Source organism: Embiotoca jacksoni, unplaced genomic scaffold (assembly GCF_022577435.1).
Source record: "Embiotoca jacksoni isolate LCO1_2020_lvr unplaced genomic scaffold, fEmbJac1.0.p SCAF_4, whole genome shotgun sequence".
NCBI lineage: Eukaryota > Metazoa > Chordata > Actinopteri > Embiotocidae > Embiotoca > Embiotoca jacksoni.
In genome coordinates this window covers 11,958,573-11,974,940 of record NW_027185392.1, presented here as the reverse complement: position 1 = coordinate 11,974,940, position 16,368 = coordinate 11,958,573, and the positions used below count along the sequence as shown (strand labels likewise).

The window sequence follows — 16,368 nt, the reverse complement described above, 5'->3', positions numbered from 1 at the left end:
GTATAGTTGATGTAAAAATGGTTGTTATAACTTTGTTATAAATGTTAATGTTAAAATGTTTTTCATACATGTAAAATAAAGATGTAACTTCACACATTTCTTTCATATAATTATTTATTTTGCTCTACACATTTTCATCTGTAGGCTATGTTTGTCATTTAAAATATTTGCCAAAAAAAAAATCTCCTTCCTTTGAAACCGTTTTCCGCTCAATAATTAATCTTAACTGCTCCTGTTTTATTTTTAGACCAGATTTCACTGTGTAACGATAATCATCATAATGCATCAAAGCTCGTGAATAAAACCCGCAACACTGCCACCTATTGGTTGAAAAGCGTCAATACGACAACATGTCACATGACTTTGCTTCCGCGTCTCATGATGCCGCGCCATAGATTGTTCATAACAAGGTAACACACCCATTCAAAAATATCACAGAAGACTCGGGGGTTTTGTGCAAGTAAATGCTGCATGTGATTAAACTTTCCACCTGAAGCGGAACACAGGACTCGTGAGACCTCATGTCTCTGCTCGGAGTCTGCACCATGCTGCTGCTGCTGCTGCTGCTGTTTGGACAATCAGTGAGTACAACTGACCTTTAAAGTTTTTAAATACATATGTACATATATACCTGCAGCTCTGCAGCCTCATTACAGGAACATGAACTTAAACAGAGAGAATAACTGGTTTTCATAAAGGGTTGCCTTTCAAATTGAACACAGGATTTGGACCAACTGGTGTCAGACAGTAAAGGTTTGGTGACATTAACACTGTTTGTAAACGCTGTGGTAAAGGTTCGTAGTTTTAGTTATTGTTTGTGCTTTTTTTTTTTTTTTTTTTTTTAGAGAAGAAAAACTCATCAATACACTCATATAGTCTAAAATAATGATGAAGGCTTTATAATGTCTTTATCTTAACAGTATTTTAGAAATATGTTGGTACAGGTACACTATTTTGTGTTGAGTCGTTATTTACGACGTTTAGTAGATCTGTGACCACTACATCCTTAAGTCAGCTGAGGTGTCAGCTGTGTGCCATAAAACCACAAACCTTTTATTTAATAGAGTATTACGTGACTGTGTCTCTATACACATAATGTAGATTCTGGTGCGAGTCAAATTGTGTTGTGTTGACTTTGCAGCTCGGGGCGCCTCGTTCTTTCAGCGTGGACTACCAGGACGACTGCTTCCGCAAGGATGGGGAAATGTTTCGTTATATATCGGGAAGTATTCATTACAGCAGGATCCCCCGAGTCTACTGGAAAGATCGTCTGCTTAAGATGTACATGGCAGGACTAAATGCTATCCAGACGTACGTTTACTTCTCCTCTCTGTTTTTGTTTGCTTTACTCTGACTTTTGATTTGTTATTTCTGTCAAATGTCCTTTAGGATTGTTCCAATGTGCTTCAGTATAAAACTGAAACGTTCTCATGTTAGAGAATTATCACCTGAGGAAAATGTTTATATATCACTAAACTAAACGACCTTATCCATCAGGAGTCATGTTTGTGGAATTTCATGCATGTTGGCAAAACCTTATCGTTGTTACATATTTGCTCTTTCATTAGTAACTGTACAGAAATGTGAAATATAAGCTCAGTTTTGTTTATCAAAGTAAATCGTAGGGAAAATTCAGAGTTATTTTAAGTTTTACTTGATGAAGAAGTGAGTCCAAGCAATCAACAATGAGCAGGTTTCGTCATTTGATTCTCTGATCCTGTCAATATGATTTTTAGGTTGAGCCAGAACTTTGTTGGATTTGATTTACGAGCAGCGTAGGATGACATTTAAAGTATCTTGTGTTTACAGCGTACATCCTGTAAATGTTTGTTTGGATGATACTGACCCCTCGGTCACTGTGCAGGTACATTCCCTGGAACTACCATGAAGAGTCTCCAGGCCGGTACAATTTTAGTGGAGACAGAGACGTGGAATATTTCCTGAAGCTGGCCCAGGACATCGGTTTACTGGTCATCCTTCGGCCGGGACCCTACATATGTGCAGAGTGGGACATGGTGAGAGATGCTGTCAGGGAATGTGTTTACTTCGTGTCTTTGGGCTACTCGGAGCCAAGTAAGAAACTGAACATAATTTACTCTTTATTAAATGCACTTGCCTTGTCCAAACAATGTGGAGACCTGAGTGATATCAGCCTATATGAGTGGGAGGTAATACGGTACTAAATGGATGAGAACAGGATCCATTTTAACCTAGAATGAAAATATAAAATGTCCACGGACCCAAAACTAAACTATTAGTTGTGGTTTACTGTTGGGGAAACAGGAGCCATGTTTTAAATGATCGTAACTGAAAAACAAATTTGTAGTTTGCTGCTTTGCAGGAAACTACAAATTTGTATCCAGCTGTATCCTGATAACTGATGTCAGTCAAATAAATTCCCAGGACACAGTAAACATGTGCTGCTTTGTGAAATTATTCATTGAACTAACAGCATGTTAGCATGCTGATGCCAAGCTCATGTTTACCATATTCACCAACTAAGTTTAACCTGATAACACACTGACAGTGGGAATGTCTTTAGTTTTTCAGGTATTTTTCAAATAAATGTTGGAATCTGAAATCTAAAAGGAGAGTTCACCCCAGTGATGCTGTTAGATGAAAGTTAGATGAGCTGGACAAAATTTTGTGGCAATCCATCCAGATTTTGTTGAGATAAATCAGTCTGGACCAAAATGGTGGACAAAATAAATTGCCGACCCTGACTAGCGTTGGTAAAAAAGTAACAAAATATCCATAGAAACATCTTAAACTGCTCCTGCAGATCAGTATGTCCAGTTTGTTTCATACAGTCGCCGTTCCTTTAGCTGTGATAGGATTAGGCAAACTGCTTCCATGTTGTGCTGTCACTGTCCTTCAAAGCTTGAAAACTATTTTCAGCAGTATTTTTTAGATAATGTGTTTGTCAAGATGGTGAACACATGTATGGGCAGCAGAATGCATCGGTTTTTTTCCCCGTGTAAAAATTCCCAACTGTTAGGATCCATTGCAGTTGACATTAATGCAAGATGACCACAACCACTGTTCTTTGTGTAGGACAGACCTACCGTTTTGTAAGTCTGTTTGAAAGCAGCATCTTTTTAAATATAACTGGACTTTTGCTACATGTTTTTGGTTTATTTTGATTTCTCATCCTGTCATTGTTACGGTGTACTTCTGTCTTCCAGGGCGGTCTGCCTGCCTGGCTTCTCAACAAGAAAAACATTGTGCTGCGATCTTCAGATCCAGGTGAGAAACAAAAAGGATGAGTGATGACAACAAAATGCATTCTGCAGTCTATATAACACTGTAGTTTGTGTATTCTAGATTACATCGCAGCTGTGGATAAATGGATGGGGAAATTACTGCCTATGATGAAGCCATATCTCTATCAGAACGGCGGTCCTATCATCACTGTACAGGTGAGTATGGAGTTCTGGACTTGTACCTGTTGTTGTTGTTGTTGTACATCACATATCGATGCAGGACTTCATTCGATAAGAAAAGTTACATCTCCCTCATGGTATACTTGTTATTGGTAGGTGGAGAATGAATACGGCAGTTACTTCGCCTGTGACTATAACTACATGCGTCACCTGTCCAACCTGTTCCGGTCCCACCTGGGTGAGGAGGCGGTGCTGTTCACTACAGATGGGGCTGGGCTGGGCTACCTCAAGTGCGGTGCAATACAAGGCCTCTATGCCACTGTTGACTTTGGACCAGGTAGGAATCGCTTGGTGTCTACCCAATGTTCTGCATCATTAACACTTCAAATCCAAAGTGCTGTAAATTCAAAAAATATGATGCGTTGATGATTTAAGATTCTATTAAAATCAGCTGAAGATGCATTACACAGTGAGGTACAGTACTTTAAGTTGTGATTCAAGTGGCTTCTTGTTTGTCGCTACACTGACTCAATGTCGCATTTTCGATTAGTCAGAAGTCATGAGGAAGTTTCACAAATACGTGTGTGCTCATCGTCGCCTTTTGGTTCTGCTAGGTTCCAATGTAACTGCCGCCTTTGCTGCACAGCGACATGCTGAACCTCACGGACCTTTGGCAAGCATCTCCCTCTTTTCATAATCTCATATTTTAACAGTGCAGCACATTTTCTCTCAGGTGCTCATCATGTCGCGTCTTCCATCACAGGTGAACTCTGAATTTTACACCGGCTGGCTGGACCACTGGGGATCACATCACTCCGTCGTGTCACCTGCGTTAGTGGCCAAGAGCCTCAATGAGATTCTGTCTATGAGCGCAAACGTCAACCTGTGAGTCTGCACATTTCTATGATGGGTTCAGCTACACTGATGCTGAAAAATGAAGAAATGTACAACTAAGCCTGTCATTATTATTATGAAATAACTGATCATGATTAATTGCAATAATTTTCCATAGTCGTAGGACTGTTTGCATTCTTCTGTGTGAAAACAGCTGACTAACAGTATCATATTTCCTTCACTATTTCCACGTCATTATTCACTGTTTGGAAGGTGGCTGGTGCTCTTTTGATGACATCATTTCGTTGTGCCCCCCTTTTCTGCAGCAGTTTAATGGCACATTATTGGAGAATTAGCACCACCAATTGTTTATCTCAAGATGCTTAGCCTCCGATTGTACCGATTGTATTTGGATGAGCATATATCGCTATCAAATTTAATGATTTAGTGTCAAAGCCAAAGAGTACAGAATAACTGGAAACATTTTGGTTTTGAACCAGATGAAAAAGAAGAGCCCAAAAATTTGGAGGCAATTTTTTGGCGGGGATTTGGAACAAAAAGCTGGTGGTTTAAGGGAAGTTAATAAAAAAAAATAAAAACTATTTTTGATAGCAATTTTTTGTAGGACAATTAATCGTCACCAAAATTTCATTATTGTCACAGCCTTATATACAACAGCATAAGAGATGTGCAGATTCACCACAAGGCCAAAAATGTGTCAGTATGATTGGAGAATGTTTTTATCCACTAATGTTGTGTCGCCCTGAAGCTGGCAACATGCATTGCTTTGACATGTCAAAATGATCATACAAAGGGGTAAATACATGTAAGAATATAATAATTATTACACCAAATAATTGGACTCTAGTCGTTTGCTCTACATTTTCAAATGCACAACACCTAGTCAAGAGTGAGTGAGCAAAAGTAATGGAGCTCACGTTTTGTTTTTGTGGTTTGAAGTTACTAGAGGGTGGATGCGCTTTATTTCTGTCTCACTTTGTTTCTTCGCCCTGCAGGTACATGTTCATCGGAGGAACAAACTTTGGATACTGGAATGGTAACAGACTGGTTTGATGAGATGATTTCAAATGACTCTTAAGCCACTTGAGTCTTGCAAAAAATGATTACCAGAGGAAAACACTAACCACCTAACGGTCTCTTCACACCCTCAGGTGCCAACATGCTGTACGCCCCCCAACCTACGAGCTACGACTACGACGCTCCGCTCACAGAAGCCGGAGACCTCACCGAAAAATACTTTGCCATTCGAGACGTGATCAAAATGGTACAAACACAAGTGTAGGCTTCTACATCTGCAACCTCTGATATCTGGTAGCAAAACTAAACGTAACGGCATCTTAATAATATACACGAACTATAGAATATATAACATTTAGCCTTTTTTTTTTTTTAAATTTATTGCTTTGGAGCTAATGCCTGATATCTGTCATTTGGAAGAACTAATATATCTTCCCCGAAATAGTACCGTACGATACCAGAGGGACCGATACCACCAACAACACCAAAGTATGCATATGGTGCGGTTACAATGAAGAAGGTGAGCACTCAGACGACTCTGTGTGTACTAATCCATTAAAATCCATTAAGTATTTTCCAAAGTTTCTATTGTCTATCTATCATAACTTGACAAGTATTGACTTATTTTATAAATCATGAGGTAAAATGTGATGTTCTGGCACCTGCAGCTGCAGACGGTATCAGATGCCCTAGAGGAACTATCTTTCTCTGGCCCTGTCAAAAGCGTGTACCCTCAGACCTTCACTGACTTGAACCAGGTACCCCTCAACGCATTTTTACACTTTTTCCAAATTTACTAGCAATATTGATTTTTAATAATATCATGGATGTCTTTCCTTGTCTCCTCCAGGCTTTTGGTTATGTGCTCTATAGGACGACCCTGCCTATGAACTGCAGCAAACCAACCCCACTGTCATCTCCACTGAACGGGGTCCATGACAGAGCGTATGTGTCCGTAGATGGAGTGAGTCTGATCGTTTCTTCTCGCATGTTAATATGAGCAATTTTATGCGCACGCCCTCTTGATGTGATGTCACATTGATTCGCTTCATTGTAAAGATATGACTGTGCTTCCTTCTATACTTAACTGTACATGTTTATTCTTTGCAAACAGGTCTCTTGAAATAGAATACCTGTTTGAGTAAAGGATTGAAAACAAATGTCATGGTTCAAAGTGTAAACATTTCCAGTAATATATCTTTAAACTAAGCTTTAAGATAGAAACAGTGATATTTACTCTATTTCTTCTTCCACAGCTGGTTTGTACTGATCAGGAAAGCCTGATTATTTCTCATATAAATTACGCTTATATAACCGATGTGTATTTGTTTTAAAGATGGCTGTAGGGATTCTTGAGAGGAACAAAGTCCTAACTTTCAATGTGACCGGGAAGGCTGGCAGTCAGGTGGACATACTGTTGGAGAATATGGGACGAATCAACTACGGAAAAAACATCAACGACTTTAAGGTTGTTATTTTACACCTATATTTCAAAGCTAATATTTTTCCTGCCTTAATACCATCAGGTTATACTGGTGTTTAAATGTTGAAAGACAGTCGGACTAAGACTACAGTAAAAGAAAAAGAAAGAAATTGTAGACATTTTTCAGTGTATCTCTTGATACTTAATGACAATCTTGGATGTCAGAAAAAAATTCCACTTCCTGAGAATTAAAAAAAACCTCTCTAACTAGTTCCCTTTCTGCTCTCCCCTTCTGCTTTCCGACGACAGGGTTTGGTGTCCAATCTGACTCTGGGCAGGGACCCACTCACCGGCTGGACCATGTACAGCCTCAGGATCGACGAAGCAGTCCGTCAGGGCCTCCTCGGGGGACGAGAGCCCACACCGAGAGTTGCACCTCAGCCTGCTGTCCTCTCCCCTCCAGCCTTCTACGGGGGAAGCTTCATCATCCCTGATGGCATCCCAGACCTCCCACAAGACACCTACATCAAGCTGCCTAACTGGAGGAAGGCATGTGACCCACACAGGACATTTAGATGAGGACCTTTTTATTATATTTTAATCAGTAGAAAGTCAATGAGCCACTTTTCACAACAGAAACTGATCGCAATGGTTCATATTTCATGAGCTCTACTGTAATTTAGTGTTGGGCAATTGGATGATGTATTGATTAGAATATGGGGAAAAAAAGAACCTTAACCATTTTAATAATTAATTATTCTTTAGGTCATTTATAAAGCAAGCATGCCAGACATGCTGGTTTCAGTTTCTCAAATGCAAAAATTTACAGCTTTTCTCTGCCGTATATTCTTATTAATTTTAAATTGTTTGGTTTTGGAGGACTACAATACATAATAAGATTAATATAAAAGAATTTTCAGCACCTTAATCAATAATGAAAATCATTGTTAGTCATAGAATTATAAAGTAATTTTATGTGGAGAGTTTTAATATATGAAATATTTAACATTTACTAAAATTTTTAGATTAACATGTGGATATCAAAGGACTAGTCAGATTATCTCCTCAGTAATACTTTACTCTTTAATTTCATGGCAGCTTCATTCCTGAATCAGTTTCCTCCTTTATCATTTGTCCTTTTGTTTGTGCTTTTTATTACATAGAAATGCATAACCACAAATAGACTAATTATTTGTCTGTGTGAATTTGTGTGTTTTTCAGGGGCAGGTCTGGATTAATGGCTTCAATTTAGGACGTTACTGGCCGACTCGAGGCCCTCAGGTGACACTCTTCGTCCCTGCCAACATCCTCAGCACAGCTGCACCAAACAATGTGACTATCCTGGAGCTGGAAGGGGCTCCCTGCAGCTCCGGGCCGTGCACTGTGGAGTGTACTGCCACCCCCATCCTGAATGCAACAGTCCAGTCTGGCTCCAAACAGCACAGGGGACGGTTTGTTAAAGAGGATTTACTGTAAAGATAAGGGAGCTCTCTGCTGCACCAAAGGAATCAGTTTGCACTAAAATCATTGATATAACAGTCCTAAAACAACTCCTGTTGTTTACACTGGGTATGGCTTCATGTTTTCTGAAGCTGTAGTATGTGGTTAATTTGGGACATGATATCAATGATCAGATGTCTGTATAAAAAAATTATGAAATGTATTTTTTGCCAAATTCTGTGTGTTTCTGACACATTAGGTGTGGGTGTCTCTACCTCACTGATTCAAATGTTTATCTAAAGCCTCTTTTTTTTCCTCAGAAAAGGCATTATTTACAATTAAAGCACTTCTATTTCATAGCAACATGTATTTCTGAGAATGTTTTTTTTTTTAATGTGAAACCCACCTTAGACCGCTGTTTCACAAGACCTGGATAAGGGATCAAGCTGCAATTTTCCAGGCCGAATCGAGCCTTGGTTCTGTTCATGAAAGCAGTTGCACATAAATTACCGTGGATATTTATTCTGTTGCAACAAGCCTTCTCCAGACCAGGGTCACAGCCAGGCTTGATAAACCATGGTGCCTTTCAATCAGAACCAATTTCTTACAGTTATTCCACGTTCCATGTTGGCAATTGTGTTTTATTTGTATAAACCTGCATTAAATAAAAAATTGGGTGAATGAAGACTACTGTTCATTTGAGGTTTGTTGGATTTTTTTTTATTGCAGCTGTTGTAATGATTAGAATTGGCATTTTAAATGAAGTGAAGAAGTGTTTTAATTGAAATTAACAAGTTTTTTGTTTTTTTTATTAAGTCAGTGTCTAGGGAAATATATAAAGCATTTGTAAATGTGTGAGTTTCTCCCTTTACAAGAATGTGCCCTTTTTAAATGATGTCATGCTGATGAAGAGCTCATAAAGAGAAGCGCTTTGGGAAAATTTAAGGGGTCTAAAGAGAAAGGGTTTTTCTCATTGGATGCTGCACGTCGTGTCTATGCGTGTCTCATTTTTGCTCTGATGCACGTGTCATTTTTAAACGTGTACGTGTTTACATGAATACACTGATTTTTGTTGACCAATAGTGACCAAGTTTAATGTAATGTAATGTAATTTGGAAAGGTGAAAAAATTTAGGAAATCAAGTTATCATGCGTTTTTGATGTTAAATATTTTTAAAAAGCTTTAAACTACATTTTACTGTGGGATTTACTTTTACTTACAAAATTTTACTTTTTTTTTGTTTTTTTTAAAGGAAATCTTGTTAGTGCTATTCACCCAAAACTCCTAAAAACATTACATTTAAAGGTCAACTCAGGTATGAAGTAGGTTACATGTCTAAACGCTTAAAGCTGTCACGTGTGCACACCTAAACGTGTCACGTGCATGTTTTTAGGCTTTCTCTTAATTCTTGGACCGTGTTTTGTACCCAGTGAGATATTTTACAGCTCTTCTATAAATTTGCTGGCATTGTTTCAAAGACCTTCAACAACTACATTGCTGTACTCGTGCAATCTTTGTAGTAACAAAGATAAATAATTTATGACATAAAATGATTTTAAATCAATAAGCTCATATTGGAGGATGTGTAGACCAGGGCCAATTTATCCTAGCTCTGACAGGTAGATCTAAATTGCGGATGTTAATATTAAAACAATGATGATCATGGAAATTGGGATATGTGGCAGAATTTAATTTTATTAGACTGGATTAATCGTTCCAAAACACTCTGAAGCAGAAGGTAGCGTAATGCAATTGCGTTGATTTCTACCAGTTGCTATTTAACCAACAGGAGTAAGAAAACACATTTTAGCTACACAATCTCCCAGTTAATAACCGAAGTGAAAAGAATAACGAGGCATTTTAGATTTTGTTTTCCTGCTAATCGACTGCTCCATATCCAAATCCAGTAGGGGGCGGTAATCCACCCGCAGCGTGTTTGACGAGCTCCGTTAAAACTCACAGAAGAAGAAAAACCAGCTGGCGGAGGCCCGCAGGAGTTCTAACGAGCTGAGAAGATACAGCTATTAATGGAAGATTTTGTCCCGTAATGTGGTAAATAAACACTTGATTTGAAAATGTAACATTTATGTTTTTAGTTAAACACCTCGCTAATGACGCAACCAGCTTTTGAGTGACACTGAATAGCGTCAGCTAGCAAGTGAGATGCTAACTTCCTGACCCAGCTGAGGAAGACGTCTTTATGACTTGAGAGATGTTTGAAACGGAGACAACATTTTTAATGAAATAAAAACATTAACATGATCATTTGTTGCCGACCGGATGCAGGCAAAACACCCTGTATGACTTCACGTCACAGTTAAAAGTGTCTAAGCTGACGTTGACCTGTGAATGTTTGATGTATCGGCGGGTTGTGATAAAAGTCGTCTTGACAACTGACCGTAAACAAAAAGACACGCGGAAATATCCGCGTTAACCAAACAAACTCGGGCTTGTTCACATTTCAGGAGTGAAAGACAAACTTTATCTCCTTTTTTAAAAATTTTTTTAAATCAGACACTGCTGTCTGTCTTTCTTCTTCTTCTTTTTTAAGTGATCAAAACGAGCTGTCTCCGTCCAGATCATGGTGGACAATCGATACGCCACAGCTCTCGTCATCGGCTCGGTGCTGAGCCTGCTGGCCACGGTGTACCTGTCGGTGGCCGTGGGAACTCAGCACTGGTACCAGTACAGCAGCCCGCCGGTGAAATACAAAGGCAGAAACGCCTCCGAGCTCAGAGACGATTTCATGAATGGAGAATCCGACGAGAAGACCAACGCGGAGACCATGTTCCGCCTGAACGGCACCCTGGGTCTGTGGTGGAGGTGCATCCTGGTGCCCGGCCGGTCGCACTGGTTCAAAGAACCGGGTATGTTCAAAGCGGTGCAGCTTTTTTCCATTCGCCGTTTTCCTCGTGAGCTCAATGCTCCCGGTACTTGGTTTTGAAGTTTCATTTTGAGTCTGAAAGTTCAAGATCACAAATGTTAAAAACCAAAAAAAAAGGTTTCACAAAAAAAACATCTATGGATTCGGGGAAACAAATCCATTTTAAAAAGATTGTCGTTATTTTATATTTGTATTTATTGTATTGTGGAAGTTATAAAAAAAATTCAACTTGAATTTGATATAGCTTTTGCAGGGAAGTGTGATTTTTTTTTTTTTTTTTTTTTTAAACATTTGTATTCTTTGATCTGAACTACTCTGGGAAAGTTTAGAGGAAAACTGGAAACGTGAATGTTATAATTGTATCCATCACACTCGTATTTGGCTGTATGGATCAAATCTATCACTATGTTGTGGTAAATATCGAGCTCAAGTAAATTTTGAAGAAATTGTATTGAGAACCATGTAAATACGGGATGCACAATTTTGGCTTTCTTGCTCATATCCCCCATGCCGATTATTATCCACGTCTTTTGTCGGATGCTGATGTACGCACATATTCTATTCCGTCCTGCTCGTCGATTTGTAATATTGCTTTTTTGTACATCCAGAGATATAAATGCAATGGCCGCCTTGGTATCAGTGTGATGTCGGGTTTCCTCAACCCAATATAACATCCTATATATTATGTTGGTAAATGAGGAAGAGAACTCACTGAATTTGTGTTCTCTGACTTTGACTTTAGACCCCAAGATGGAAACCCAGTGCGTGAGCTTCACTCTTCCTCAGCAGTTCTCCCTAAAGTACAAACAACTCGGGAACCACAACAATGAAGAAGATCTGCTGAGAACATGTGAGTTTACCGTCTTCCCCACCTCTGTCTGCAGATAATGATATACGTATGTTTTTCTCAAATAAATTCTCTTCAGTTCAGACTATTTCTCTGTGGTGAACTTGTGCCCATCTTGGTCCGTTTCACTCCTGTAACTGTGTTCACATCCACCCGCCATCACTAAATGTGAATCATATGGACGCAGATTCTCCGAGTTAATCGCGTAATCATTGTCTTTCATCCAGACTTGTGGCGGTGCCAGTTCCTCCTGCCGTTGGTGTCTCTGGCACTGGTGTTCCTTAGTGGCCTCGTTGGAGTCTGTGCCTGCCTGTGCCGCAGCTTCACCCCCACCTTTGGTGTGGGAGTGCTCCATCTTCTTGCAGGTGAGAGAAATATGTACATATTCAAAACGCAGAAAAATGGACGTAAATTCTGTCATTTCTTGTGTAGGTTTTTGGAAAGGCACCTAACACTGTTAGACACGTAACGTGAATTTAGGAAAAATCCAAGGGTTTATCCAAACAAACTTTTTTAAATGAACATCGGTTTTAGCAGACTTTCTTGCAAACATATGGTTTGTGTTAAAGGATGTTTTTGAGAAGTGGGATGCAGAGGTGTGGTTCATCTTTAAATAACTGCTGTCAAAAAAAAAAAAAAAAAAGCTCTACTGACTTAAAAAATGTGTCCCGCTGGTTATTTTTTAAACTGTCCTCAACTTAAAATAAAAATTCACCACTTTTTATGTGGATGTCTACTCAATGTCGAAGGTAAATGTAGTCAAATAAAGCAACAGGTTTTTCAGTATGTGCTATATTGACAGCGAAATCAAGAGGTTTTTTTTCTGAGTATTCGTGCTTGCAAAGCCGTGTCTGCACTGCCTCCATGTACCAGGATGCATTACGCACGAGCTTCTGATGTTTGATCCCCAAATCCTTCGGTTCCCTTTGCCAAGTCTCTCCCTTTTTTGTAGCACTCGACAAAAACAAATGATAAACAGCCGGATGATATTGGTTGCAGACTACAAAAGACAGGAAAGACCGTTTTTGTAAGCAAGCTAGTCACTGTCAGAGGCTCCTGTCTCCAAACAGGAGTAAACGTCTGAAATAACAACGTACACCACTTTGATGTGACATCGCAGGGCAGCGTCATCCAATTTCTGCAATTTGTCTCTGTCTCTAGACTGTCTGAAAATGTCCAACAGTACTCTCCACTTTTTGTGATGGCCGGCTTTAAATTTAGCCTTCGAGTACAGCTGTTCACAGCAGCTGTAAACAGTTTTGCTGTCTAACGCGGCTGGACGAACTAGTTCATTTTGAACGTACCCCAGCACGTGTTCAGCTGGTGATGATGAAACTTCAGCCTGGTGTTTGACCTGCAGTGATGCATGTAAGGTGAGTTTTCATTCAGGCATCCTAAACACACTGTAATGGAATAATCCATTCTTTTTTGTTATTTATTTAGGTTGTCTTTGACAGCTGATAGTGTGTAGAGACGCATGAAACCAGGGCATAGAGAGAGGAGTGTGCAACAAAGCTCCCCTGGCAGGGAATTAAACTGTGGATGTTGTATTAATGTGCTATTAGCCTTAAACATTTGGCCACTGGACACTCAATAATAGCTTTGTTTTTTGTCCTTAAGAGGGCGATTTTCCCCACAAGGTTGTGTTCTGATTTCAACCGTAAATCAAGAGCACAGAAATCCATTCGCTGAGATGATTAAGACGGATCCTGATCAAGCTTGTGAATTTCGTTGAGATGACAGTCTAATCTCTCATGAGAAACGCTGTGTGGTGTTGCACCTCCGCTCTCCTTCCCTCAGATGGAAGACTTTGTAATATCTTCGTCTGATGTTGGTGAAAACGACATTTGTTCCAGATGAGGTGTGGCGCCTCTGCTGTAATGAAGTGTGAATGAAAGCCTGCTTGTCAGACAAACTGCAGTTTAGTCATCAACATTACACTGTGCTGTTAAGACCCTGTTGATCCAGGTTATCCAGTCTCTCTCATCTTAACTCTTCTCCACTCTTTATCTTCTACTCATCAGGTCTGTGTTCCCTGGGCACCGTCTGCTGTTTCCTGGCCGGTGTGGATTTGCTCCACCAGCATTCCACCCTGCCAGAAGGGGTGGAGGGCTCGTTGGGCTGGTCTCTCTACCTCGCCCTCATCTCCTTCCCTCTGCAGATGATGGCAGCCGCTCTGTTCCTCTGGGCGGCCAGAAGTCACCGCAAGAATTACACTCGCATGATTGCTTACAGGGTAGCATAAAAGGGAGAGACTAAAACAGCGTACGGATCTGAAGACGATCTAAGAAATGGTTTTTGGCTGAGATAAGATGTAAATAGTGCTGGTTCTAACTTTTTACTTCCTCTGTCTTTTAATTGATAAAAAAAAAAAACAGACCTAAAGGCAGGAATAACTAAGTTTGTTGCTAATCATTATAAGCAAATTTGGGTTTAATACCATTTGAGTTGTTATCTCATCTTTTATTTTTTATTCATCTGTATCTTACCCAAAGCATGTTCTTCAGAACAAAGAGATTATTTGTAACTTCTGGTGTTAACTGTGTTTCTGTGCAGTATTTTGTTGCCTTCTTTTTGGTTGCCACTCCTTCTAAAGCTGCTCACCACATTGCCCTTAACTCAATTCTAGATTATAAACTCGCACAGTCACAAATCTCAGACCTGGAGACATCCAAGTCAACAAAGCTTTCTTTATTAGTGCATGACAAAAATTAAACAAGCCTCTTTTTCATTTTTGAAGTGTTTTGTTGTGTCCTTTTATTTTTTTTTTGTACAATGTTGAATATCGAGCCTTCGCTGTGCATGCCTTTCAAACTGACATTTCCATCATCTGTGGTAATTGTTTATTTCAGTCTGTGGTATGTGCTGAATAAATGTCATTAAATGTCACCCACTGAAAATGTAACCACTCATCTTCCAATGACACCTCTGGTAATAGATCCAATGTGTGTTCATACGATTCATTTGAATGTTTAAAAAAAAAAACCTGAATTGATTTGATGCCACTCGAGGAAAGCTGTGACCTTCAGCCCCAAACTGTAATGCTGCCATTTTACATTCACAATAGAGAAGTTTCACTGTTTAAAAGAACTTGAATGTTTTAAATTGTAGTTGCGGTCGGTTCTCTGATCTTGTTGAACCCAGTTTTAGCAGTTACTTAAAGGACCAGTGTGTAGGATTTAGGAGGGTCTAATGGCAGGAAGGGAATATAATAGTCATAAATGTGTTTTCATTCGTGTATGATCACTTGGGGGGAAAAAAAAAAAAAATCTTTGTGTTCCTTACCTCAGAGTGAACCATTCATAGCTACATTGGGAGCGGGTCCTCTTTCACTGACGCTGCAGTGTTGCACCAGCATGTTTCTACGGTAGCCCAGAAGGAACAAACCAAACACTGGCTCTATAGAGGACCGTTTGTGGCAAACGTAGATTCTCTTGCACGCTTTGAAAAGCAGGTTGAAGCCGTTGCTCGCAATTTGCAACCTCACCACCACTAGATGCCACTAAATCCTACACGCTGCTCTTTTCCCTGACTGGTTGGACAAGTTTTGCATCAGTTTAAGCTTTTCCGATGTTTGTTGGTAAAACTCCAGAGGCGCAGAGACTTTGTACTTTGAATAACAAATGAATTTGTTAAATTTTGCATATCCTCATGAAGCTATGTCTTAACACTTGACATTACTGTGGAAAGTGAATGAATTTGCTCCTTTTTCTGGGTCAAATTCCCAACGTACTCATTTTTTTTTAGCACAGACTACAAATTGTGATGTTTTTGTGTCACAATGTTTTGTTACATTTCTGATGTGTATGTATGTACTCTGGCTTTTGTAAATGTTTTTATGTATTCTGAAGCACACTACTCATTTCTGTATTAATAAATTTGACATTTGCTGACTTTCATAGTTGTTTTTGTGCTATTCTTTTGAAGAGTGAGTAAAATCGAATGACTCCTTAGTGCATTTGTTTAAAAAAAAAAAAAAGACAGGTTTCTAGCCATACTTGCTGCAGGGATCTGGGATTGTCTTGTCACTGAGTACATCCACTTGGAAAATGTTTTTCTGTCTGAGCAGGACGATGACATGCAGTCGGTTATGTTGTGGATTATCACAACAAAGATACAGATGGACAGAGACCGTACTTATGTGTTCCACAGTTTTTTTTCTTCAGATAGCAGAAATACAAGAATGCCGTTTAAGGGTCTGGAGTCAGAATACAAAGCACACAATTTATTTTCCTGCATTTTTTTTGTTTTGTTTGAAACCTCTTACTCCATGCTTCTCCTGGAGCAGGACTGGCAGGGCTATCTTGAAACAAATCTCGATCTATCTCTAAAATTCTATTAATGCCTCACTATAGAAATTGCTAGAATAACACCTTATTATCTTACAGCAGTGAGTCTGTCTTTGTTCTCTGCCTTGATAACCTTGGAAGATAATTCATTTCCTTTCTTTAGCCTTTAAGAATGTGAAGGTCGAGATGATCTCCTTGTCTTCACAACCACTCACACAAGTACAATATGA

The 16,368-nt window shown here is 39.4% G+C and overlaps 2 protein-coding genes across 2 annotated transcripts; both read left to right on the top strand.

The window, feature by feature from the left end:
• The first annotated feature begins 369 nt into the window (after positions 1 to 369).
• Positions 370 to 8,803, top strand: glb1 (galactosidase, beta 1). Its single transcript, XM_069168044.1, has 16 exons — positions 370 to 581; positions 1,142 to 1,311; positions 1,865 to 2,015; positions 3,186 to 3,246; positions 3,325 to 3,419; positions 3,540 to 3,720; positions 3,998 to 4,056; positions 4,147 to 4,268; positions 5,234 to 5,274; positions 5,390 to 5,502; positions 5,701 to 5,775; positions 5,924 to 6,013; positions 6,106 to 6,219; positions 6,592 to 6,723; positions 6,988 to 7,227; positions 7,900 to 8,803. Exons 1-16 carry the CDS (start codon positions 522 to 524, stop codon positions 8,152 to 8,154), a joined length of 1,959 nt encoding a protein of 652 aa, XP_069024145.1. The 5' UTR covers positions 370 to 521; the 3' UTR covers positions 8,155 to 8,803.
• A 1,267-nt stretch (positions 8,804 to 10,070) lies between these two features.
• On the top strand, positions 10,071 to 15,748 carry cldnd1b (claudin domain containing 1b). Its single transcript, XM_069167475.1, has 5 exons — positions 10,071 to 10,170; positions 10,670 to 10,985; positions 11,745 to 11,852; positions 12,077 to 12,214; positions 13,874 to 15,748. The coding sequence occupies exons 2-5, from the start codon at positions 10,700 to 10,702 to the stop codon at positions 14,092 to 14,094; spliced, it is 753 nt and encodes a 250-aa protein (XP_069023576.1). The 5' UTR covers positions 10,071 to 10,170; positions 10,670 to 10,699; the 3' UTR covers positions 14,095 to 15,748.
• The last annotated feature ends 620 nt before the right edge of the window (positions 15,749 to 16,368 follow it).

Coding starts and splice junctions, on each gene's coding strand:
- glb1 (XM_069168044.1), top strand. CDS start 522: ATGTCTCTGCTCGGAGTCTGCACCATGCTGCTGCTGCTGCTGCTGCTG. Junction 3,420..3,539: donor GTCCTATCATCACTGTACAG/GTGAGTATGGAG, acceptor TGTTATTGGTAG/GTGGAGAATGAATACGGCAG. Junction 5,275..5,389: donor AAACTTTGGATACTGGAATG/GTAACAGACTGG, acceptor TCACACCCTCAG/GTGCCAACATGCTGTACGCC.
- cldnd1b (XM_069167475.1), top strand. CDS start 10,700: ATGGTGGACAATCGATACGCCACAGCTCTCGTCATCGGCTCGGTGCTG. Junction 11,853..12,076: donor AGAAGATCTGCTGAGAACAT/GTGAGTTTACCG, acceptor TCTTTCATCCAG/ACTTGTGGCGGTGCCAGTTC. Junction 12,215..13,873: donor AGTGCTCCATCTTCTTGCAG/GTGAGAGAAATA, acceptor TCTACTCATCAG/GTCTGTGTTCCCTGGGCACC.